Below are 24,769 nucleotides of genomic sequence, written 5' to 3' on the forward strand. Positions count from 1 at the left end.
GGGCTGGGTGATTTTAAGGGCTTACAGACCCTGAAATTCTGTAATTCTAAGCTCCCGAAGTTAGATGGCAAACCCTGAGAAGGGTTTTTTCCACCTAGAATTCTCACTGGGCCAGCCTGAATACAAAGCATCACAAATTTGAGAATGACACTCTTAATCACACTTTATGGCATCATTTACCCTTTATTTCAACCCATGTCCCTCTCTTCTTCCATCAGCCAACAGACTAGAGGGCAGGACTGTGTCTCACACTTCAGTATCTCCAGCACCTAATGAAAAGCCAGAGACAGAGGCGGCACCCAGCATGCTGTTGATCAAATGAAGGAGTCCTTTTAAAAAATTCACAAATCTTAACCAAAGGCCCCCCTGTGTGCAAGGTCTTGAGCTAGGTTTGTGGGAGCCCCAAAGATGAACAAAATCCTACCTCAGTGACTGTCCTTGGATGCATGCATGCTCACTGAAGAAAATAAAAAGTCATATAACAGTATTTCAAAAACATTTCATGTTAATAGTCCAAGGGTCCTGCTTAGCTGGAAAATCCCCAGTTCCTACAGTGAACACTTTTAGGTGGTAGTGCATCCCACCTGTGGTACACAGATATGCATTATGTAGGATACTCAAAGTTACGGCATAAACACGCACTTCTTCCGATCACCTCAGATTTGGAGGAGGGAGGTGGAAATATTTTATACTAAAACATATGCATATTGCATGAAGTGGAGTGCAAATTTAAATGAGTATTTTTAAAAACAGGAGGATCTGATGAAATCTCAGGGTGTTGAGACTGTATTTCATGTTGCCCTCAGACTCTGGGTTCTTTGGCGGGAACGTTGGCAAGGCCGAGCTTGGAGTTCAAGGGCATGCAGGGCAGACGCCACACCCCAGCACCCTGCGCTTGCTTCATTCTCAGAGCAGCACTGATGCATTTTCCAAGTGGGGAACATTGCGGATAGCCACAGAAATGTCTGTTAATGTCAGGAAAGGAGAAATTTTCAAGACTAGATGAGGCTGCCCGGAAGAGACTGAGCCCCTAGCCAAAGCTGCCTGTCAGGGGACAATTGGCTCTGATTTGTGAGGTCTAATTTGATAATTTGATGCAAGATGAGTAACGCACGCAAAGACGAATCTATTTGCAGAGCACATTTCCCAGGGAACACCACTAATTCTGCCAAAGAATTTCCCCTTGCTGGAGGAGGAGGAGGAGTCCTTGACTTTCTCCTGCTCCAATCGCCAAGTGCTGTCAGCAAGTCCAACTTCGAGAACCTTTTGTGTTGAAAAGAAAAGACAATAATCGAGTATTTCATTATAGCTCCAGAATAAAACAGCCTTTCATTTCCATGTCATATGAAGGGACAAGTGTAGAACTGTCCAGTTTTGAGGGACTGACAAAGCTTCGTTTAGGCCTTGGATGTGCTATTAGTTATTTTTGGTTTATGGAAGTCAGCACTTCCCTCCTCTCCCTCATCCCACAGATATCAGGGACCGGGACTAGCTGTAACGGCTCAGCTCCCCACTACCCAGACCTGGGTGAGATTTTAAAATGTATTGCTCAAACATTTATATGGTGTTTACTATGTGCCCTGCAGTACTCTGTTTTATAAATGTTACTTAATCCCTATGGTAGTGCTATAAGGTACTTACTATAATTATCCCCAATTTTACAGAGGAGGAAACTGAGGCATGGAGAGATTGAGTCATTTGTCAAAAATCAGATCTGGGAATCCTGCCTCTGGGGTCCATGCTTTAAACCACCATACCATGGTCCCTTGTCCTGCCTCTGGAAAACCAGTGGATTGCTGCAATGGGAGTTTGGGGCTGGGGGCTCCCTGCTGAGCCTGTTGCAAATATGTGTGGACTGGCTGGATCCCTACCTCCTCAGCAAACTCCCTCCAGCCATCCTGCTGTCTCCATAACCCCTCTCTACCTGTGCTTTTGCACTTGATGTTCCTGTTACCCCATCTTCAGTCCAAGGGGCCCTTCACACAACAAGCCCCGGGCAGAATCTCACTCAGGCAAAGGTGAGACTAAGAAAGAGAACACCCAAGTACTTAAAAAAAAAAAAAAAAAAAAAAAAAACCACGAAAATCTTTACTAGTAAATCAGGTGTTGAGTATTCATAATACAAAAAGAGCACTTAACTCTACCAAAAAAAAAAAAGACTTAATCTCAGGGTTTAACTAGCTGTAATGTCCCACACATGCTTTGAAGTATTTGATTACTAATCATTAACTATTTAACCTAGAAACTCCTGAGCTCACCATGCTTAAAGCCAAAGACCTACTGGGCCACTTGCCCGTGGAAAATTAATTAAAAAGGAAAGTGGAATGGGAATTCTGAAATAAGCAGAGAAGTATTTGGAATACACGAGTTAGTACACACACAGCGTCCTTGTGAACTCCTTGATTACAAAAGTAAGACCAGCCTGAGCTTAACGCAAATACTCCAGATGTTCCACCTCAGGGTGCAAGCGACCAGCTGGGCCCAACCCTTTCCTGAAAGGGGGTCATAGCTTGTGGTCTCAAAGTGTGGTCCCAGACCACCACCACCAATGCAACAGCACCTGGGAACTTTAAAAGGCACATTTTCAGGCCTTATCTCAGACCTAGTGAATCAGAAGTGAGAGGGGCAGTGATCTATAGTTTAACAAGCCCCCAGGTGACTCTAACTCTTACATTCCAGGAGGAACAGGCCAGTCAGTCTGTACCACACATAGGCACCACAGACACACACTTGGGAAACTGAGGCAGAGAGGTGCTTGGCTGTGTAATAACCTGGGATCTGCTCCTTGGTGCCCAAGAGGCTCATGGACTGTGGCTTCCACACGCCCCAGTCTACACACAGTTCTCTATGTTGAGACACAAATTGAGTGCCCCAGCATGCTCTGTCTCCTTTTGCAAGCGAGAAGACTGAAGCCTCGAGTGGCTCAGCCATTTTCCTGGGGTCACGTGGCCAAGGCAGGGCACAGAGTCCTAGGTTCTTTGCTTCTGCTCATGCCTTTCCAGTTCCTATTCCTGGGAGGCCCAGGAGGAGGAGGAATTAGGCTGGGAGGAGGGAACCTGGCTCTAGGAATTGTTACTAGCCTTCGAAATTCTATACATTCAATTTTTTTCTTTTAGCTGCTGTTTCCATATTTAATTTGGTTTTCATTCCAATTAAGTTCTCTGTGTGCTACGGCTTCTCTCCTGCCAGGTTTAATTGCCCTTATTTAAATTCTTTAATTAAAAGTATTGTGTGTTTCCAGATTATGTAGTTGTAGTATTACACAAATAATGTAGATGACAGGGCTGGTGAACCAAGTGACTGTGCCCTCCACAGAGGGAGGGGCCAGCCCAGGTCTCTGCATGAAGCCCCAGCCTAGAGCCATGAGACTGGCCCAGAGGCTGCAGGTTGGACCCTGAGAGTGAGGACAGAAGTCGGCTAACATGTGTCCCTTCTTCCTTCAATGCTCTGTGCCCAACACAGCACCACCCAGAGTGACCTGGTTCACCTGTCAGTCAGATTCTGCAATGGCTGGCCCTGTCATTCAGATTAAAAGCCAAAGTCTTGCTTGTAATTCCAGCACTTTGGGAGGCTGAGGCAGGCAGATCACCTGAGGTCAGGAGTTCGAGACCAGCCTGGCCAACATGGCAAAACCCCATCTCTCCTAAAAATACAAATATTAGCAAGGCATGATGGTGCGTGCCTGTAATCCCAGCTACTTGGGAGACTAAGGCGGGAGAATCACTTGAACCTGGGATTGCACTGAGGCGAGATCCTGCTACTACACTCCAGCCTGTGTGACAGAGTGAGACTCCATGTCAAGAAAACAATAAAAAGCCAAAGTCTGTTCAGTGGCCACAAGGCCCTATTCACTTACCCGCACCTCTTGGACCTCATCTCCTCCCGCTAACCCCAAGCTCGGGGCCCATGACTCCCCCACCTCTGCCCTGGGCCACCTCCTCCCCTCCTCCTTGTCCTTGCTGAGATCTCAATTTTGATTGAGGATTTCCCTGGCCATCTCTTACAATTGCCGTCTGCCTCCAGCTCACCACCACCCCTGAGCCTCTTTTCCTGTCTATATTTTTGTATACAACCTTATCACCTTCTCGCATGCTTTGGAATTTATTATTCTGCTTTCCCTCCTAGAATACAGTCTCTACAAAAGCAAAGATCTTTTTCTGTTTAGTCACTGATATATCTCAGTGGCCTAGAATGGTAGGCAGTCATTAAATATTTGTTGAATGGATGGAAGGATTAATGAATAGTGTCTCTGCAGAGGGACCTCAGAGGAAACAGACCTAATTTTGAAGCTGGCTGAGGTGACCCTTCTCCACCCTAGGCATTGGGGCACCACCACTGTGATAGGCAAGGGCTGGGGCTGGCCACCATCCCAGTGAGGAACGTAAAGGGGCAGACCCCCCTGGGTTCCCAGCCTGCCACTACTTACGACTCATTTACTGACCATGTGACCCTGAACAAGTCTCCCAGCCTCTCTGAGCCTCAGTCTCCGAGCCTGTAAAATGGGGACAATTATTCTACCTCTCAGGGCTTTTGTCAGGAAGACCTGGAATTGGGCATGTAAAGCATTTGGCATAGTACTAGGCAAATGGTAAATAAGTGATAGTTGTTATTCCTCTCATCTCAGCTGCAGAACCTGCAGGCAGAAGTACAGTTAGTAAAACACGAGGCTGCTCCCAGGAAAGCACTGAGTGTGAGAAAGGAAGGCTTCTATGCAATGTTTGTGAATGAAATTTTCCCAGAGAAGAAGAAAGTCTGTTCAGTGAAAGAGGCTGAGGTCAAGAAGGGGGACAGGAGGAAGACAGTGCTGGTGGCTAGTGCTATCTCTGTCTTAAAAGTTTTAAACTTTTTAACCTTTTATAATTTTTGTTAAAGATCTCCAGCATCAAAGGGTGGCCTGGCCCCTCTCTCCATATCCCAGATGTGTTCCCAGGGAGCAGGTTAGGGCTCTGCTCAGCGATGCCCCACCGTGGCCTTACTACCAGTTCTAGAGGACCCTCCCCCTCCCAGCCTCCAGGGAGGGAGCTCTCCTGGCCTCATACTCCACCCTCCCTGACAGGCTCAGATATTCTTACGGAGGTTGTGTCCCATCCACCCACCTCCCCCAACCCCACTCTTGGCCGTGATCCATCCCTCCCTCATCCCTTCAGGCAGCCAATGCCCAGGGTCACCGCACTTCTAGTCTCTAGGGTGCTGAGGCTGTGGCCGGGCCTGGGAAATGTCAGATGGGAGTCTCTGAAGGATGCTTTATGTCTCAGAGACCTCTGCTCCTGCCTTCCTCTCTGGATCTTGGCAAGGTGCCCCTTGGAAGGCAAGCAAAGAAGGGGCTGTAGTGTCTTCTGTGTGGGACGTGTTTCTCCAAGAGTCGGTGGTCTGGGGTCTGCACAGCACCTCGCTGTTGGCAAGGCCTGGGCTGGCCCCAAGGATGAGCTGAGCAGCCAGAATCTTCAGCTGAGTGGGCAGCGGCACTTGGTCCGGGCCCCTGTTTGTTGTGCGCTTTGGTCACAGCCCCCACCCTGATCCTCTGATCCATATGTTTTATAGCTGATAAAGGGATTCCTATCAGTCCTCTGGCTCATCTTTCCAGGAATCAGGACAGAAATGACCATCTGGGCCTGCAGACAATGAAACCAGAAGAGGGGAGAGCCTTGCCCAGGCCACACAGCCGACTGCCAGGAAAGCAGCTGTGTCCTCAGCATCCTAGCTCAGCACTCTTCCCTTTCTACCTGGCTCCGGAAATGCCAACAGATCTTGCAAATTAGAGAGCGGGGCTGGTTTTGGTCCCCTGCCTGTGTGCTGCTCCCAGCGTGGTGGGGAAGACAAACCACTGGGCTGGCAGGACTGTGGCAGGGCCTGGGAACTGGCCACAGATCTGTTCAAGAAGCATCAGCAACACAGCCCAGCCTGGGTGTGGGCAGCAGATATGCCCAGGCCACAGAGTTTTACACAGAAGCTAAGGAAATGTTGGCCATGGAGCAATGGTCTGGCCTTGCTTGGAGCAACTGGCACAGGGGATGCCTCTAAGGGACAGGATGGGCACCCAAGGTGGACCGCAGTTTGAGAGGACAACTCGAGGCTGTGCTTCACACCCATCAGGAGCACCATGTGGCCCCAAAGTGCCAATTCCTTGGCTATATTGAAGGGGCCTCTTGTCCAGTGTAAATGAGGCAGTGACCCTGGGCGCTGTGGTCAGTCCTTTAGCCAGAGCCTTGTTCAAAGGAGGGCAACCAGTTTGGAAAATTATACAAAATTGTCCCGCCAGGAACTGGGAAAGTTAAACCTGGAAATGCTGGGAAAAACTGGGAGACACAGGCCTCACCTCCTCTGCCGGAAGGGAAGGTGTGGAGGAACAGCAGGCCTCTGGGGAAGCCTCAGGGGAGCTCAAGACAAGGATTTTAGCTCAGTGGGAGGAGCATGCTCCAAGGGTGAGCAGCTGGGGGAAGACTGCATGTTTGGGAGGGGGTGAGGTCCTTCTCCCTGGAGATGCCAAGCAGAGCTGAAGGGCCCCATGGCCACAGAGGCCATTCGGCATGTGAGAGCGAGAGGCTGGCCTTCAAGGTCTCTTTCAGCGTGGGGATTCCAGGGCCCTTCCTAGGCTTCTCCAAGGGCCCCTTTCAGAGGCCAAGCCTGCAGGTTTCTCCCTGGCAACCGGTGGGCCCCAGCAGCTGCTGTTTCAGTTTCCCGTTTATTCTTTGGTCTCTGTGCTGTTGAGTACACTGAATCACTGCTTTCCCCAGGGGGGGCCCTGGGGTGTGGGGCACAGCAGGAGGGATCTTGCTTTATTTGTGTGAATGCTTCTGAATAGGTTTGTGTGATCTGCTGGGCCACCTCCCCAGCACAGAAAGTCGGTAATCCCATATCCCCTCCCAACACACACACACACAGTCCCCTCCACCCGCACCCCCTGCTTCTCAGTCCCTGCCTCCTTCATCTGTGACTCAAAGTCCCTTCTCAGGGAGCTGGATTTTTTATTTCAATTTTTTAATTGAAGAACACGGATACATACAGAAACATGTATAAAATACACACTTTCAACTCCATGGTTTAAAACAAAGCAAATCCCTAGGTTTCCATCACCCAGCTCAAGAAATAGGACTGCCAGCAACACCTTTGTGATTTCCTGCCCCTCACCTTCCCACTCCCTTTTCCCCAGAGCTGACCACCGTCCTGACTTTCACATCATGGCTTTATTTTACCTGTTTGGGAAGTTTACATAAATAGAATAATGTTTGTATTTTGTCTGGCTGCTTCTGCTCAACATTGTATTGGTGAGATTTATCCTTATCGAGTATAGCTATAGTTTTTATTGCTATAGAGGATTCCATTATATGAATATACTGTGAGTTGTATGTCTGCTGTACTATTGATGGATGTTTGAGTTATCTCCAGGTTAGTTTTATAAATCGTGTTCTAGAAAGCATTCACGCACATGTTTTTGGTATAAACGTTTCTGACAGAAGTGTTGGGTCATAGGGTTGTATATGTTAACCATAGTAGGTACTGCCCATTTCAACAGTTGTAAGAACTGAAGTTTTTTTTTTTTTAGTCTTAAATTTTTTAAAAAAATTTTTAATTATTATGGATGTGTTAGGCCATTCTTGCATTGCTACAAAGAAATTAAAGAGGTATAATTGGCTCATGATTCTTCAGGCTGTACAGGAAGCATGGCTTCTGGTGGGGCCTCAGGAAGCTTTTGCTCATGGCAGAAGATGAATTGGGAGCTTGCAGGTCACAAGATGAAGGCAGGAGAGAGAGTGGTGGGAGGAGGTGCCACACACTTTTAAATGACCAACTCTCGTGTAGACTCAGAGCAGAGAGAGCTCACTTCTCACCAAGGGGATGGCCCAAGCCCGTCATGAGGGATCCAACCCCATGATCCAAACACCTCCCACCAGGCCCCACCTGCAACATTGGGGATCACATTCAACAAATATCCAGACTACATCAATGGGTACATAATAGTTGAATATATTTATGGGGTACATGTAATGTTGTCATACAATGTGTAATGATCAAATCAGGATAATTGGGTTATCTTTTACCTCAAGCATTTATCATTTCTTTGTGTTAGAAACATTCCAATTCTACTCTTTTGTAGTTATTTTAAAGTATACAATAAATTATTAATTATAGTTACCCTGTTGCGTTACTATTAGAAGGAATAAGCTCTATCAAACTGTATTTTTGTACCTATTAACCATCCTTGCTTTTTCCTTTCCTCCCTACTACCTTTCTTAGCCTCTGGTAACCATCATTCTATCTCCAGGAATTCAATTTTTTTTAATTTTTAGCTCCCATATGTGAGTAAGAACATGCAAAATTTGTCTTTCTGTGCCTGGTTTATTTCACTTAACATAATGACCTCCAGTTCTATCCATGTTGTTGCAAATAACAATCTCCCTTTTTTTTTAAACTATAAGTTCTGGGGCACATGTGCAGAATGTGCAGGTTTTTTACATAGGTATACACGTGCCATGGTGGTTTGCTGCACCCATCAACCCATCATCTACATAAGGTATTTCTCCTAATGCTATCCCTCCCCCAGCCCCCCACCCACCAACAGGCCCCATTGTGTGATGCCCTCCCTGCCGTGTCCATGTGTTCTCGTTGTTCAACTTGGTCCAGAGCTGAGTTCAAGTCCTGGATATCCTTGTTAATTTTCTGTCTCATTGATCTAACATTAGAGGTGGGGTGTTAAAGTCTCCCACCATTATGATGTGGGAGTCTAAGTCTTGCACCCAGATTACTAAAGCAAGTTCTTAGAGACCTAAAATGAGACTTAGACCCCCACACAATAATAGTAGGAGACTTTAACACCCCACCGTCAATACTAGACAGATCAACAAGGCAAAAGGTTAACAAGGATATCCAAGACTTGAACTCAACTCTGGACCAAGTGGACTTAATAGACATCTACAGAACATACATTCTTCTCAGCACCTCATCGGATTTATTCCAAAATTTACCACATAATTGGAAGTAAAACACTCCTCAGCAATTGCAAAAGAATGGAAATCATAGCAAACAAACAGTCTCTCAGACCACAGTGTAATCAAATTAGAACTCAGGATTAAGAAACTCCCTCAAAACTACACAACTACATGGAAACTAAACAACTTGCTCCTAAGTTACTACTGGGTAAATAACAAAATGAAGACAGAGTAGAAGATGTTCTTTGAAACCAGTGAGAACAAAGACACAACATACCAGAATCTCTGGGACACATTTAAAGCAGTGTTGTAGAAGGAAATTTATACCACTAAATGCCCACAAGAGAAAGCAGGAAAGATCTAAAATTGACACCCTAACATCAAATTAAAATAACTAGAGAAGCAGTGGCAAACACATTCAAAAGCTAGTAGAAGGCAAGAAATAACTAACATCAGAGCATAACTGAAGGAGATGGAGACATGAAAAACCCTTCAAATAATCAATGAATCCAGGGGCTGGTTTTTTGAAAAGATCAACAAAATAGACCACTAGCCAGACCAACAAAAAAAAGAGAAGAATCAAATAGATGCAATAAAAAATGATATAGGGGATATTACCACTGATCCCACAGAAATACAAACTATCATCAGAGAATACTATAAACACCTCTACACAAAAAAACTAGAAAATCTAGAAGAAATGTATAAATTCCTGGACACATACACCCTCCCAAGACTAAGCCAGGAAGAAGTTGAATCCCTGAATAGACCAATAAGAGGCTCTGAAATTGAGGCAATAATTACTAGCCTACCAACCAAAAAAAGTCCAGGACCAGATGGATTCACAGCTGAATTCTACCAGAGGCACAAAGAGGACCTGGTACCATTCCTTCCAAAACTATTCCAAACAATAGAAAAAGAGGGAATCCTCCCTAACTCATTTTATGAGGCCAGCATCATCCTGATACCAAAACCTGGCAGAGACACAACAAAAAAAGAAAATTTCAGGCCAATATCCCTGATGAACATCAATGTGAAAATCCTCAGTGAAATACTGGCAAACTGAATCCAGCAGCACATCCAAAAGCTTATCCACCACGATCAAGTTGGCTTCATCCCTGGGATGCAAGGCTGGTTCAACATACACAAATCAAGCAACATAATCCATCACATAAACAGAACCGGTGACAAAAACCACATTATTTCAATAGATGCAGAAAAGGCCTTCAGTAAAATTCAACACCCCTTCATGCCAAACACTCTCAATAAACTAGGTATCGATGGAACATATCTCAAAATAATAAGAGCTATTTATGACAAACCCACAGCCAATATCATACTGAATGGGTGAAAACTGGCACAAGACAGGGATGCCCTCTCTCACCCCTCCTGTTCAACATAGTATTGGAAGTTCTGGCCAGGGAAGTCAGGCAAGAGAAAGAAATACAGGATATTCAAATAGGAAGAGAGGAAGTCAAATTGCCTGTTTGCAGATGACATGATTGTATATTTAGAAAACCCCATTGTCTCAACCCCAAATCTCCTTAAGCTGATAAGCAACTTCAGCAAAGTCTCAGGTTACAAAATCAATGTGCAAAAATCACAAGCATTCCTATACACCAATAACAGACAGCCAAATCATGAGTGAACACCCATTCACAATTGCTACAAAGAGAATAAAATACCTTGGAATCCAACTTACAAGGGATGTGAAGGACCTCTTCAAGGAGAACTACAAACCACTGCTCAAGGACATGAGAGAGGACACAAACAAATGGAAAAACATTCCATGCTCTTGGGTGGGAAGAATCAATATCATGAAAATGGCCATACTGCCCAAAGCAATTTATAGATTCAGTGCTATCCCCATCAAGCTACCACTGACTTTCTTCACAGAATTAGAGAAAACTACTTTAAAGTTCATATGGAACCAAAAAAGAGCCTGCATAGCCAAGACAATCCTAAGAAAAAGAACAAAGCTGGATGCATCAGGCTACCTAACTTCAAACTATACTACAAGGCTACAGTAACCAAAACAGCATGGTACTGGTACCAAAACAGAGAGACAGACCAATGGAACAGAACAGAGCCCTCAGAAATAACACCACACATCTACAACAATCTGATCTTTGACAAACCTGACAGAAACAAGCAATGGGGAAAGGATTCCCTATTTAATAAATGGTGTTGGGGAAACTGGCTAGCCATATGCAGAAAACTGAAGCTGGACCCCTTCCTTACATCTTATACAAAAATCAACTCAAGATGGATAAAAGACTTAAATGTAAGACCTAGGACCATAAAAATCCTAGAAGAAAACCTGGGCAGTACCATTCAGGACATAGGCATGGGCAAAGACTTCATGACTAAACCACACAAAGCAATGGCAACAAAAGCCAAAATTGACAAATGGGATCTAATTAAACTAAAGAGCTTCTGCATAGCAAAAGAAACCATCAGAGTGAACAGGCAACTACAGAATGGGAGAAAACTTTGGCAATCTAGCCATCTGACAAAGAGCTAATATCCAGAATCTACAAAGAACAAACAAATTTACAAGAAACAAACAACCCCATCTAAAAGTGGGTAAAGGATATGAACAGACACTTCTCAAAAGAAGACATTTATGCAGCCAACAGACACATGAAAAAATGCTCATTATCTCTGGTCATTAGAGAAATGCAAATCAAAACCACAATGAGATACCATCTCACACCAGTTAGAATGGTGATCATTAAAAAGGAAACAACAAATGCTGGAGAGGATGTGGAGAAATAGGAACACTTTTACACTGTTGGTGGGACTGTAAACTAGTTCAACCATTGTGGAAGACTGTGGCCATTCCTCAAGGATCTAGAACTAGAAATACTATTTGACCCAGTGGTCCCATCACTGGGTATATACCCAAAGGATCATAAATCATTCTATAAAGACACACGCACATGTATGTTTATTGCAGCAGTATTCACAATAGCAAAGACTTGGAACCAACCCAAATATCCATCAATAATAGACTGGATAAAGAAAATGTGTCACATATACACCATGGAACACTATGCAGCCATAAAAAATGAGTGCATGTCCTTTGTAGGGACATGGATGAAGCTGGAAACCATCATCCTCAGCAAACTATCATAAGAACAGCAAAGAACAGAAAACCAAACACCACATATTCTCACTCATAAGTGGGAGTTGGACAATGAGAACACATGGACACAGGGAGGGGAACATCACACACTGGGGCTTGTCAGGGAGTGGAGGGCTAGGGGAGGAATAACATTAGGAGAAATACCTAACGTAGGTGACAGGTTGATGGGTGCAGCAAAGCACCATGGCATGCATATACCTATGTAACAAAACTGCACATTCTGCACATATACCTCAGAACTTAAAGTACAATAATAAAAAATAAATTTTAAAAACCCACCTACTCAGGCCTCAGCAATGGCGGATGCCCCTCCCCCAACCAAGCCTGAGCATCCCAGGTCGACCTCAGACTGCCGTCCTAGCAGTGAGAATTTCAAGCCAGTGGATCTTAGCTTGCTGGGCTCTGTGGGAGTGGGACACACTGATCCAGACCACTTGGCTCCCTGGCTTCAGCCCCCTTTCCAGGAGAGTGAACGGTTCTGTCTTACTGGCATTCCAGGTGCCACTGGGGTATTGAGAAAAAAACAAACAAAAAACTCCTGCAGCTAGCCCAGTGTCTGCCCAAACAGCCGCCCTGTTTTCTGCTTGAAACCCAGCACCATGGTGGTATAGGCACCTGGTCCTGGTCTGCCAATTGCAAAGACCATGGGAAAAGCACAGTATCTGGGCCGGAGTGCACTGCTCCTCCCGGTACAGTCTCACAGCTTTCCTTGGCTGGGGGAGGGAAGATCCCCTGACCCCTTGCACTTCCCAGGTGAGGCGATACCCCACCCTGCTTCAGCTTGTCCTCCGTGGGCTACACCCACTGTCCAACCAGTCCAAATGAGATGAACCAGGTACCTCAGTTGGAAATGCAGAAATCACCCGCCTTCTGCGTCAATGTCTCTTAGAGCTGCAGACCGGAGCTATTCCTATTCAGCCATCTTGACAGTGAAACCAGAATCTCATTCTTTTTAATGGTTAAATATTATTTCATCCTGTGTATATACCACATATTCCTATTCATTAATCTATTGGTGGATACTTAGGTTGATTCCATATGTTGTCTATTGCAAATAGTGCTGCAATAAACATGGGAGTGCAGATATGTCTTCAATATGCTGGTTTCCTTTCTTTTGGGTATATACCCAACAGTGGGACTGCTGGGTCATACAGTAGTTTTATTTTCAGTTTTTTGAGGAACCTCCATACTGTTCTCCATAGTAGCTGTACTAATTTTCATTCCAACAATGTATGTACAAGGGTTCCCTTTTCTCTACATCCTCACCAGCATTTATTATTGCCTGTCTTTTGGTTAAAGCCATTTTAACTGGGGTGAGATGATTCATTATAGTTTTTGCTTACATTTCTCCAGTAATTACTGATGTTGAGCATTTTTCCATAACCTGTTTGCCATTTATAAGTCTTTTGTGGAATGTCTGTTCAGATCTTTTGCCCATTTTTTAATTGGATTTTTTACCTTCTTGCTATTGAGTTATTTGAACTTCTTAAGTATCCTGGTTATTAATCCCTTGTCAGAGGGGTAGTTTGCAAATATTTTCTCCAATTCTGTGAGCTGTCTCTTTCTTGATTGTTTCCTTTGCTGTGTCTCTTTCTTGATTGTTTCCTTTGCTGTGCAGAAGCTTTTTAACTTGATGTGATCCTATTTGTCCATTTTTGCTTTGGTTGCATGTACTTTTGAGGTCTGTCTCAAGAAATTGTTGCCCAGATCAATGTCCTGGAGTGTTTCCCACATTCTGGAGTGTTTCTCCAATGTTTTCTTCTAGGAGTTTCGTAGTCTAATCTTAGATTTAAGTCTTTAATCTATTTTGATTTATTTTTCATATACAGCAAGAGATAGGGCTCTAGTTTCATTCTTTTGCATTTTCTCAGGCAATTTATTGAAAAGACTGTCCTTTCCCCATTGTGTAGAGAACCAAGTCTTAACACTCTCTTGAGATGTCAGTTGTTGCTATGGGAATGGTCATGGCAGACTTAGATGACATCCTTCGAGGTTTGCCACCTCTCCCCTCAGTACACTTCCCACTGTGAGCTGGAAAAGGCACAGAATGAAGAGCACCAGCCCAGCTTGTAGACTGAGGAGGTGGAAGTGGAGGTGGGGCATGGATGGGCAGTAGAGACTTCCTGGAGGAAATGGAGGAGTTGAGCTTTGATACATGGTCGCAGCTTAGCCTGTCATGGGAGCATGGGGAAGAATCCCAAGCAGAGAGCACAGCTTGCTTAAAGTCCAGGAACCCTGAGTTAATGTAAACGGGTTCAGAAAAGTACAAGGGATTTGGTATGGCTGCAGCAAAAGTCATGGAGCTGGGGAAGGATCAGAGATGAGGCTAGAGAGAAAGGCAGCACTGAGCCATGGAGGCCTTCAGTGCTGCACTAAGGAGCTTGGACTTTGTCCTTTAGGCCAAACATGCATTTTAGAAAGATCAGCATTCCTGCCTCTGGAGGTTGGAAGGGAGATCCATTAGGGAGCTGACACAGTTTTCCCAGTGAGAGAGAGAAGTTGGTGGCCTGAACCAGGGCAAGTGTGATGGGAAAGGGATAAGGGGACAGTCAGATGACACAAGAGGTAGAATTGCCAGGACTTGAGGCTTAATTGGATGCTGAAAGGATAAATAAATGAAAATGTCCATGTTTCTCACAAATACCTGAGACAGAAACACAGGAGTAGGTTCTGGGGAAAAAGTGAGTTTGACCATATACTCAAGTGCCATTAAGCTACAAGGGGTTCAATTATAAGGACTTCCACCCACCAAAGCAATTCTGCCTGCTTGGGAGGCCAAAGTCTAGTTGAGCACAAGTTTGGTGGTAACTCAGAGATGCTCAGACAGTCCAGGCTGCCACCTCAGACTTGCAGCCAGCAACCTAAAGGGTCCAAGCCCTGAAAGGATTTCACTACAAAAATTGGGGGTCTCCTATTTGCTGCTATAGGGCTGATATGAGGAGCAGAACATCAAGGGGCTTTGGGTCATAAACTGAGTATGAATGGCTACAAACATTCTGGAACATCAGTAGCATGGGGGAAAATCATGCATGTTAGGACTTAGGGAGCCCAATGGCCTAATAGACAGTAACCAAGAAGCTGACTTTGGTTGAAACCAGTACTGATGACTCCAGAGGTCCAATTAGGGGCATGGACCCTAGGAGCAGGAAGCCCCAGGCCTCTGGTGATGCTCAAATGCGGGCCAATGATGGGTTGTCCCAAGAAACTAGGCTTTTCAGAGAGGGGACCCAGCCAATGGCTATGGGGAGCAAGACCCAGCCCCTGGGGTAGGAGCTGTAGGTGCAAACAGGTGTGCCACAGCCCAGCTAGGTAGACAGAACTACCTAGGGGTGGGGAGGTCTCTCTCGTAGCAAAGAACTAGGGCTCTGTGAAGAGAGCTGTGGCACATATTCAGTCTTCCAGAGGAGACCAACATATCAGTGATGGGGGAGCCTGCAGTTTCATGGGAATGCTGACCTCCTGGGATCTGGCCACACAGTTAATGTCAGCCCTCACCAGCCACTTGGCCTGAGGCTCCCAAATCTCTGCATGTTGCCTCTATGCCCTCTGACCCCACTGTCTGCCCTGGCCCCTAGGGAGGACCCATCCAGAACCGCAAGTCTAAACGCTGTCTGGAGCTGCAGGAGAATAGCGACCTGGAGTTCGGTTTCCAGCTGGTGTTGCAGAAGTGCTCAGGCCAGCACTGGAGCATCACCAACATCCTGAGGAGCCTGGCGTCCTGACCCACCGGGGCCACTTCCGGCTGCCTCTTTGCTACTGTGTAGCACCTGCTGCAACGTTGCCTGCTGTCCACGTGGGGTTGTTTGGAGTCTGGGGAACCAGGTTAGTGGGCCCCCAAGAAGAGCTTTTTATTTCCTATTCAATTTTCATGGAGTTTATAGAAAGATGCTGATTGGTAGGTGATGGTATGATATCAAACTATTTTGCAGTTGTAAATAGGGGACAAATGGAAAATATTTATAACTGACAATAAAATATTATTAAGAAAAGGGTTTTGCAGTCATTTGGTGCTCTGTGGAGATTCATGCCTGGCTCCTTTGAACTTGGAGTTCTTGTAGCCAAAGATGTGTCCCTATGTGCTCCCTTCTGGCTTCTCGTCCTTCAGAAAGGGGGCTTTAATGACCAGCACTCAGGGGGAGCTTGTTGTAGAAGCTGCCAGCTCTCTTCATTAGATCCAAGGCAGCAAGAAGGGCACTGTGACCTCAGGTTCCAACCCAGAGGGACGGTCCCCTCTGCCTCTCCCATGGCAGGTACCCCTCTGGAAGATACCTGCAGCCCTTCATTCCTGAGGAACCACAGTTGCTCACTGGTCACTGGAGTGTCATCTGCTGGGCTTCAGGCCACTGTGCCCTCTCCTGAAGTTGCCAACTCACCTCCTCCTTCACCCCCCAGAGCTGCCCCCGGGCCCAGCCCCTCGCCAGGACACTGCCTGTGTCCATTTGCCAAGACCGCTCAGGCTCCTCCCATGAATCAGGGGTTGTCAGTTTCCTTCAGCTGCCATAACAGATCTCCACACACTGGGTGGCTTACATAACAGAAAATGATCGTCTCACAGTTTGGGAGGCTAGGAGTCCAAAATCAAGGTATTGGCAGGGCTGGTTCCTTCTGTGGGCTGGGAGGGGAATCTGCTCCAGGCCTCTCTTCTGGCTCCTGGTAGTCTCAGGCCTTCCCTGGTGGGGCGATGGCCATCTTCTCCCCTGTGTCTTTACGTTGTCTTCCCTCTGTATGTGTCTGTCTCTGGGGCCCAAATTTCCTGTCTTTAGGAGGATCCCAGTCATATTGAATGACGGACCACCCTAACAACCTCATTTAACTTGACTATCTCTGTAAAGATTATCTCCAAACAAGGTCACATTCTGAGGTACTGGGGGTGAGGACCTTACCATATCCTTTTGGGGGACTCAATTCAGCCCTTAGCACCTGGCTCACTCACGCAGGGCTCCAGGTCAGCCCCTCTGGGCCAGCCTCAGGACAGCAGCGACCCCCAGAGTGGAATCATCTTTCTCAGAGCCTGCTGCCCAACTCGCAGTTCTTCCAACACCTTCAGCAGGATGTTCCTTGCTGCAGTCCAGCAGCCCTTCTTCTGGTTGGGGGAAATCCCCTTTTTCTGGTTTGAAGGACTCCCCCCATCCCCCTGCCCAGCACCCCCTCCAGCTCCCTAGCTCACAGCAGAGCAATGACCAATAACAGGTGCTAAGACAGGAAGGACAGGAAGTCCCTTCTGCTCAGGTTTCAGCCCCTCCCCCATCCTCAAGTTCCCTGGGTCCTCTTTCCACAGGGATTCTCCTACTCTGGATCAGTAATTTATAGTTGAAAATTGATGAGCATGGTGGAACCCCCTGTACCTATGGGACCCTCAAGGGAAGAGAGGCCTGTTGTCTCAGGCACTCTAACACACCCAGAAATCTATCCAGCCCAGGGCTCCCCAGGCCATATCATAGACTCCCCTTCAAGTTCACATTTAACTCCCTAAACAGCCCCTTGGGCTCCACTGCAGACCAATGAAATGACAGCCAGACATTCTCCAGGCTGGCCACACCTAATGGCCACCACCTACCACCCAGGGGTCAACACAGGGAGCAGGAGCCTCAAGAGGAAAGAGGCTCCCCTGGGGTTGCAGGCACTGCCTTTGCCATGCCCTAAAAGCCAGGGCTCCAACATCCTCTTCCCCCATACTTTCTTCCATACGGAACTCGACTGCACTCATCCCTGTGCTTATTCCAAGGGGCATCTCCCTCTGGCTGTAGCTGTCCCATGCTCCTACATTCACTCTGTTACAGTCTCACTCTACCCAGCTTTCTTCACCTCGAAGCCACCACTTCCATAATCTCCCTTGCATCATGCCCTGCCCCAGTGTTCCCAAAGTCCCTAAACTACAGCATCAGCATCATCTGGAAACTTCCTAGAAACGCATGTCTGGGGCCCCATCCCAGACCTCTGGAAGCAGAAAAGATCTGTGGTATAACAAGCCCTCCAGGTGATTCTGATTTCCTGTTGAAGGCTGAGAACCACTGCCCTGCACCCACCCTGGCTCAGGCCACACCACCCTCCCCCTCCTGTGTGCGCCTAGGCCTCTGTCTTCAACAACATCCATTCATGCTACTCTACCTCCTCGTGCCTGCAGCCACCTGCATCACACCTTCACTCCCCACCCCACGTCCATGGTGCAGAGGACTGAGAGTGAACGCTGGAGCCAGACAGCCTGGGTTCAAGTCCCGGCCCTGCCACTTACTAGCTAGGTGACCTTGGGCAGCTGCTTGACCTCTTTGTGCTTCTGCTCCCTCTCTTCAAAAAGTGGGGAAACTAATAGGGTATCTTTTATGGGGTTGTGAAAATTATGAATAAATTTATATGAAACAGAATAGTAATGGGTACATTGTAAGTGGTATAAAGTCTTAGCTATTATTACTTCATCCATTGGCATCCTGACACCCAGTTGCTGTCACTGAGATCCACACCTTGCTACCGTCTACACCCACAATTGGCCATGCCTGTCAATGTCCATATCCCACCTCACCTGTGCTAACACCCACTTGTGTCTCTACCACCTGCCTGGAGGCACCTGTTCTCACTGCTGCCTGTAGTCACATACCTACAAGTTTCACACATCCCTGTCCTCTCACTGCTTCCTGTAGTCACATACCTACAAGTTTCACACATCCCTGTCCTCCTATAAAATGCGCCCAACATCAGCCCACTCCCAACGATATCTACACCCTGAGGGGCCAGCCTAAGAGCAAGCAGCCTCCCCTATAAGCCAACCTGGGGGCAGTTAAAACAGGGCAGGGGAGCAGCTCCCTCCTGAGACAGCAGCTCACCATTTCCCTGGGTCTGGATGCCCAGGGGCAAGAAGAGGTCCCAACATGGCCCCTGAGGACCCTGACCTCCTGGGAGTGGGAACCATATGGCCAGTCCAAGATCTCTACATCTCAGAGGTATAAGAGAAGAAGCAGAGATTCTGGTGGCGCTGGGGCAGAGGCAGGAGGTCAGAGCACAAAGCAGCAAAGAGGGTGAGGAGGCCCCAGTCCACATCCAGCCTGACCCTGTCCCAGCCTCAGCCAGCTGCTGCTGCAAGCTAGTAGTGGCTGTTTAGGGGCTCTCTGAACATGCTGGAGTGAAATTGGTTTTTTCTTAATGATTTGCACATTAAACACCTGTGCTTCCTGCTTCCCCTGCCTTCCCTGATACTGGAAAGGACTCTTTTAGCCTGTGCTGTAAGACTTCCTATTCAGCCACCCCTGCTGCCTGGCCCACCACCCAGTTCCCTAACTCAGCTCCCAACCTCGCCTAGTTCTTGCCCATGGTCCCCTCTGTTATGAGTAATGAAAGAAGAGAATGGGCTCCTCACACCCCCCAGAAGATGGACACAATTGTCAGCAGCAACAATGGCAGAAGCCAGAGTACACTGACTGTATCCTGGCCAGACTCAAAGTCACTGCTGGCCACGCACGGTGGCTCACGCCTGTAATCCCAGCACTTTGGGAGGCCGAGGTGGGTGGATAATCTGAGGTCAGGGGTTCGAGACCAGCCTGGCCAACATGGTGAAACCCAGTCTCTACTAAAAATATAAAAATTGGCTGTACTCCCAGCTACTCGGGAGGGTGAGGCACAAGAATCACTTGAACCCAGGAGTTGAGGAGTTTGAGGCTGCAGTGAGCCAAGGTCATGCCACTGCACTCCAGCCTGGGCAACAGAGTGAGACTCTGTCTCAAAAAAAAAAAAAAAAAAAAAAGTCACTGCCAACAGCCATATAGCTCCAGCAGCCCGCATCTCTGCCTGAGGCCTTTCTCTGGCCATAGGCACCTGCTTAGCCCGTGCAGGGCAGACTGGAAGTATCAGAGCGCTTAGTTCATAGGAACAACCCCCAGCCAACAAGGGATAGGCTTCCTCACCCTTCAGGGGTGCAAATTGGAAGCCTGATCCTGTAGTCTCTCACAGGCCCTGGAGGGACTGAGCCCCAGTTGCTCCTGAATGCCCCTGGCGTTTTCTCCCTTTCCTGTCTCATATCCCCTCACTCCTCTGCACTTGCCCCCAATCACCTCCCAAATGCTTGTCCCTGAGTCTGCTTCTGGGAGAAGCAGCTTATGCCCACTCCTTCGGATTGTCCCCACCTATGGCCCATCTGCACCTGGACACCAGTGATACCCAGATCCACATGTGCACCCCAAAGCTCTCCTCTAAGTTCCAGGCTTGATCTCTCACTGCTGATGGGCCCTGGGCAGGTGTGTGGCCATAATGCAGACAATGATGATCTGAGGGCCCCCATAAAGCCCGGCCCAGGGACCAGGACCAGCACCACCTCCACCAGGTGGCTCGAACCAGACACTCCTTGCGACTGAGCTCTTCTTGTCCTCACCCTCCACCACCCCTTCTTGCCCTCAGTACATCATGGCAGTGATGCCTCCGAAACAGTTCTGAAATCTTCCCCAAGCCTCTTCAACACTCACACAGACAGCCTCCCCAACTCATCTGTCCTCCACGCTGTGATAGTTACAAAGGTCTTTCTGAAATACAAATATGATCAGATCCCTTCCTGCCTGAAATCTTCAGTGGGTCTCATCAAAAATTTTAAATGACTAGCTCAGGCACCAGCCTTAAAGCTTCCTCCTTTGGTGAATCCAGAGGCTGAGTGTCAGAAGCCCAGTGTCCTGGCTGCCACACACACCTGGTGGCATGGTGTTAGTGCCCCATATCCTCTCCCCTATTTTGAGGAAGTTTTGGGGGAGGTATATTAGTTTGCTAGGGCTGCCATTGCAAAGTGCCACAAACTGGGGAGCTTCAACAACAGAAAGGTATTGGCTCACTGCTCTGGAGGCTGGGAGGCCAAGATCAAGATGTTGGCAGGGGTAGCTCCTTTTGAGGGCTGTGAGGGAAGGATGGCATGGATCAGTTCTGGGTCTTCTCCTTGGCTTGTGCATGGCCTCTTCTCCCTGTGTCTCTTCACATCATCTTCTTTCTATGCATGTTTCTATTTCCAAATCTCTTCTTCTTCTAAGGATGCCAGTCGTATTGGATCAAGACTTACCCAAATGACCTCATACTAACTTCATTCCCTCTGTAAAGACCCTATCTCCAAATGAGATCACATTCTGAAGTACTGGCGGTTAGGACAAATTTGGGGTCAGGTGACACAATTCAGCCTCGAAGCTCCCTCCTTCAAGGAACAGAGACATAGAGAAGGGGTGGTGAGGGCCAGGCCCCCGGAGGCTGCCTACGCTCATCCCGCCTTGCTCAGGCAAGTCCTTCCTTGTTGGGGGACATCCCCATGGTCCTGGCCTCCACAGAGATAAGAGTGGGCACTTCACAGGTGACAGGGAATTTCTGCATACGTATCTGAGGCATTCATCATTGTCCTCCATGTCCACATCTCTTTTAAGGAAAACTATCCCAACCACAGTCCCAGGTGTGACCCTGTTTGTGCCATGACCATAGCTGATTCAGCCTGACCCATGGACAGGTATTTTGTTGGCTGCTGAGTAGGTAATGACTAAGCACAAAATGATCAGCTGGGGCCAATCAAATTTTGCCTTGAATTTGCACCATGACACACAATATTCAGCCAATTGAAAGCGGCCAGGACCAATGGCCATGCACAGGATGTGCCCAGGGAAGAGCCAGCCCCAGAGGACCAAGAAACCAGAGCCCTGTGCAGGCTGGGATCATGGGGAAAACCACAACTAAGCAGAGAAAAGAAAGGAGCTGATGAGCAAAAGGCAGCAAACTGGCCCTGGAGCTGCCTGGGTTTCCTCCTCCCAGACCCAACCCATACACACCCTGATGTTTTTTCTTTTCCCTCAGCTGGTTGACCAGCTCCCTGCTCTTTACAACAAACAAGACTGATAGAAGCAGGATGTAAAGATTTTAGATAGCAGGACCTACTCCCTCACAGCCCCTCGCCCATGGGGGAATGCACACACAATCCCTACAACGGCTGTGCACACATGCAACAGAGGTGCACACGTTTCACCATCTATGTACACATCCATGCACAGGCTAACATAGCCACACACATACCCATATGCACACACATGCAGCAGGTTGGACACATGCAGACATACATGTACATACTCAGATACACAAATGTGCATGAGTGCAAACACACTGACTCCAAAGAGAAAAGGGATTTCTGCTCCTCTCAGAATCTGCTTTTATAAGAATAGGGCTGTCATCATTTGACATGGCCCTTGTGAAGCAAAGGTTGTTGGAAATCAGAGCTCTTTTATTGTTACCATTTCTAATTACAAGCAAGAGATGTAAGGGGGTTCTGAGGCAAGACAGAAGCATTCACTCTCTGCCCTTCAGATTCTATCACCATGGTCACCACACTCTAAAACCCGGTAAAACAAACACAGGATAGTCACCCAAAAACATGTCATCTCTCAGCCATGCTCCTTCTCCTGCCTTCAGCTCCAAACAGGAAGGAGGGGAATGAGGTAGACACCCTAGACCACATCTAGCACCTGACCCCATAAGACCCTCAAGTCCCACTGCCCTGCCCTCTGCCTCAGCCAACCTCTCTACCCACAGTCAGGAATTTTAACCTTCCTTGTTGTTTTGGAAACAAGATTGGGCAGAAAGGGCCTGGAGAGACATTAGCCCTAATGTGGGTGTCTTTTAAAATTATATGGTGTAGCCACATCGTGGAAACCAGGTTTTAAAGATTGTCACCACATAATGTCTCTATGTCCCTGTCCAATTGAGCCAAGTGGTCCAGATCTGCACCCTCTGAGTATCTCTTCCTCCCCATGAGCCCCTCCCATTGCCTTCTGGCTCCTGCCGCTGCCACCCTCTCCACAGCCTCTAGGGGGCACTGTGTCCCTTTGTGCTCCCACCCCTAGGTTCCTTTACGGTCCAGGTGAGGTACGCTAGAATTTCCAAAAGGAACTGAACTACTAAAGGAGGACTCCAAGGAAATGATCCTCAAACCAAAGAGACAGCGTGAGAGTTATTTCTCCCCGGTACTTTCTGCTCCCTTAAGTTGTTCTACTCATGCCTTTCCACGGGCCTGGTCTGTCTTCGGTTTCTAATCATGGAAATGCCCCTGGTAGAACCTGACCCTTTCCCCAACAAGGGGGAAAAAAGCCCCTTCTGTACTCAGGATATGAGTCAGGGCCTCGGATCTGGGGAAGGGGAGATGAAATGAAGAGAGTTTAACAACCGAAGTTCTTCAAAAGCATGGCTAGGGTAGGGTGACACACCCTGAGACAAGAGCAGAGGCCCTTCCTACCCTTAGAGCTAGAGGGGCAAGGAGAGGGAGGAGTGCCACCAGGCTCACTGGAGGCTGTAGCCAGCAGGACCCACAGCCAAAGGCGGAGGAACCCCCATTACAGAAACCACAGCCGAGCCAAGAGGGAAAAACCACAGCCAAACGAAGGGGGAAAAACCCCTCTTCTCCATCTGCTGTCAGATATTCCACCAAAGCCTCCCACTGGCCAAACCCAGCTGGGGGTGGGGGTTGGGGGAGCCACTGATTCAGCCCACAGGGGTCAATACAGAGCAGGCCAAGAAGAGCAGGGAATGAGTCACCAGTACACGCCACCCTCAGCCTAGCCCTGGTCTGGACGTCACAGGCCACTTGCCCATCCTGTCTTGCCAGCTCGCATCCCTCTCCCAGTCCCTGAATACTCTTACATGGACACTAACCATACCACACCCTTTGACATTTAACCATTCCTTTTATTGATAAGAGAGAGGAGGCAGGAGAGAGATCTCCCCAATTACAGCATGAGCCCCCTGAAGACATCATTGGCACTGCATCCTTCTGTCCGATTCCTCTGGGGTCATTGAGACCCAGACCCCCTCTCATAGGCTCAGTTCCTCCTGATCTCTAAGGAGGGTGGTCATGAACAGCCCCAGCCCCATCAGCATGCAGGGACCTGCAGTTTTGATGCCCTAGATGAGTCTGGAGTGAGTTTTGATCTTGTAGCCTTGGAATCGCAAACAGACTCCATCTGTTTAAGGCCATTCAGTTGGTCCTGGCTGCCTGAAGTGATGTGTTGGGGAGGATTCTGAGGGTCTGGCTTCCATAGGCAGGAATATCAGAGAGGATGAGCAGGAGATGGGTGAAGTGTGTGTGTGTGTTATATATTTGGCCTTTCCATCCTGCCCTTTTTACCCCATCTGCTGTGCTGGCTGAAGATGTCCTTCTCCCAGCAGGAACTGAGTATCCCCCAAAACCTCAGCCCACTGGGTTGGTGCTCTGGAGCTCCACCTTGGCTAGGGTGCTACCACCAAGGGGTCACCTATTCATAAGTGCTATGCCCTGCTCCATAGACACAAACCCTTGGTCATGGTCACCTGCCCAAACCATGCGAACCCTCCAGATGCATTTGAGGTGCTGGCCTTTGCTATGGATGCAGTTTCCTCAGCCCTTCCCTCTTTGAACTCTGGCTCCCTTCCCTTTCCATCAGGGAAGGGGTCTCCAGTCTCAGTATATCTGCTCACCTGCTGAGCTCACTGGATTATGTGTGATGTGTAAGAAGATCCTAAAAACGATAATAACATCAACTAATTGATGACTTCTATGGCCAGGCACTGAGGTGAGTACTTCTATTTTCACATTTAATATTCAATATAACCTTATCACATAGCACTATTATTAGCACCCTGTTTTACAGTTGAGAAAACTAAGGCACAGAAAGGCCAAATCATTCAATAAGGACATATAACTAGCAGAGGCTGGATTTGAACCCAG

At 47.7% G+C, this 24,769-nt stretch overlaps 1 protein-coding gene and 1 long non-coding RNA gene across 4 annotated transcripts in view; one reads left to right on the plus strand and one right to left on the minus strand.

The window, feature by feature from the left end:
* The window catches only part of GALNT18 (polypeptide N-acetylgalactosaminyltransferase 18), a 356,848-nt gene extending 340,784 nt beyond the window's left edge, over nucleotides 1-16,064 (plus strand). For both annotated transcript variants that reach the window (XM_054438882.2, XM_054438883.2), the window contains one exon: nucleotides 15,651-16,064. In XM_054438882.2, coding sequence (XP_054294857.1) covers nucleotides 15,651-15,797 — 147 coding nt within the window. In that variant the 3' untranslated portion in view covers nucleotides 15,798-16,064. The remainder of the gene's footprint in view (nucleotides 1-15,650) is intronic.
* The window catches only part of LOC129007699 (uncharacterized), a 67,354-nt gene that overhangs the window by 12,859 nt on the left and 29,726 nt on the right, over nucleotides 1-24,769 (minus strand). The window lies entirely within an intron of this gene.

The sequence above is a fragment of the Pongo pygmaeus genome, chromosome 9 (assembly GCF_028885625.2).
Source record: "Pongo pygmaeus isolate AG05252 chromosome 9, NHGRI_mPonPyg2-v2.0_pri, whole genome shotgun sequence".
Taxonomy (NCBI): domain Eukaryota; kingdom Metazoa; phylum Chordata; class Mammalia; order Primates; family Hominidae; genus Pongo; species Pongo pygmaeus.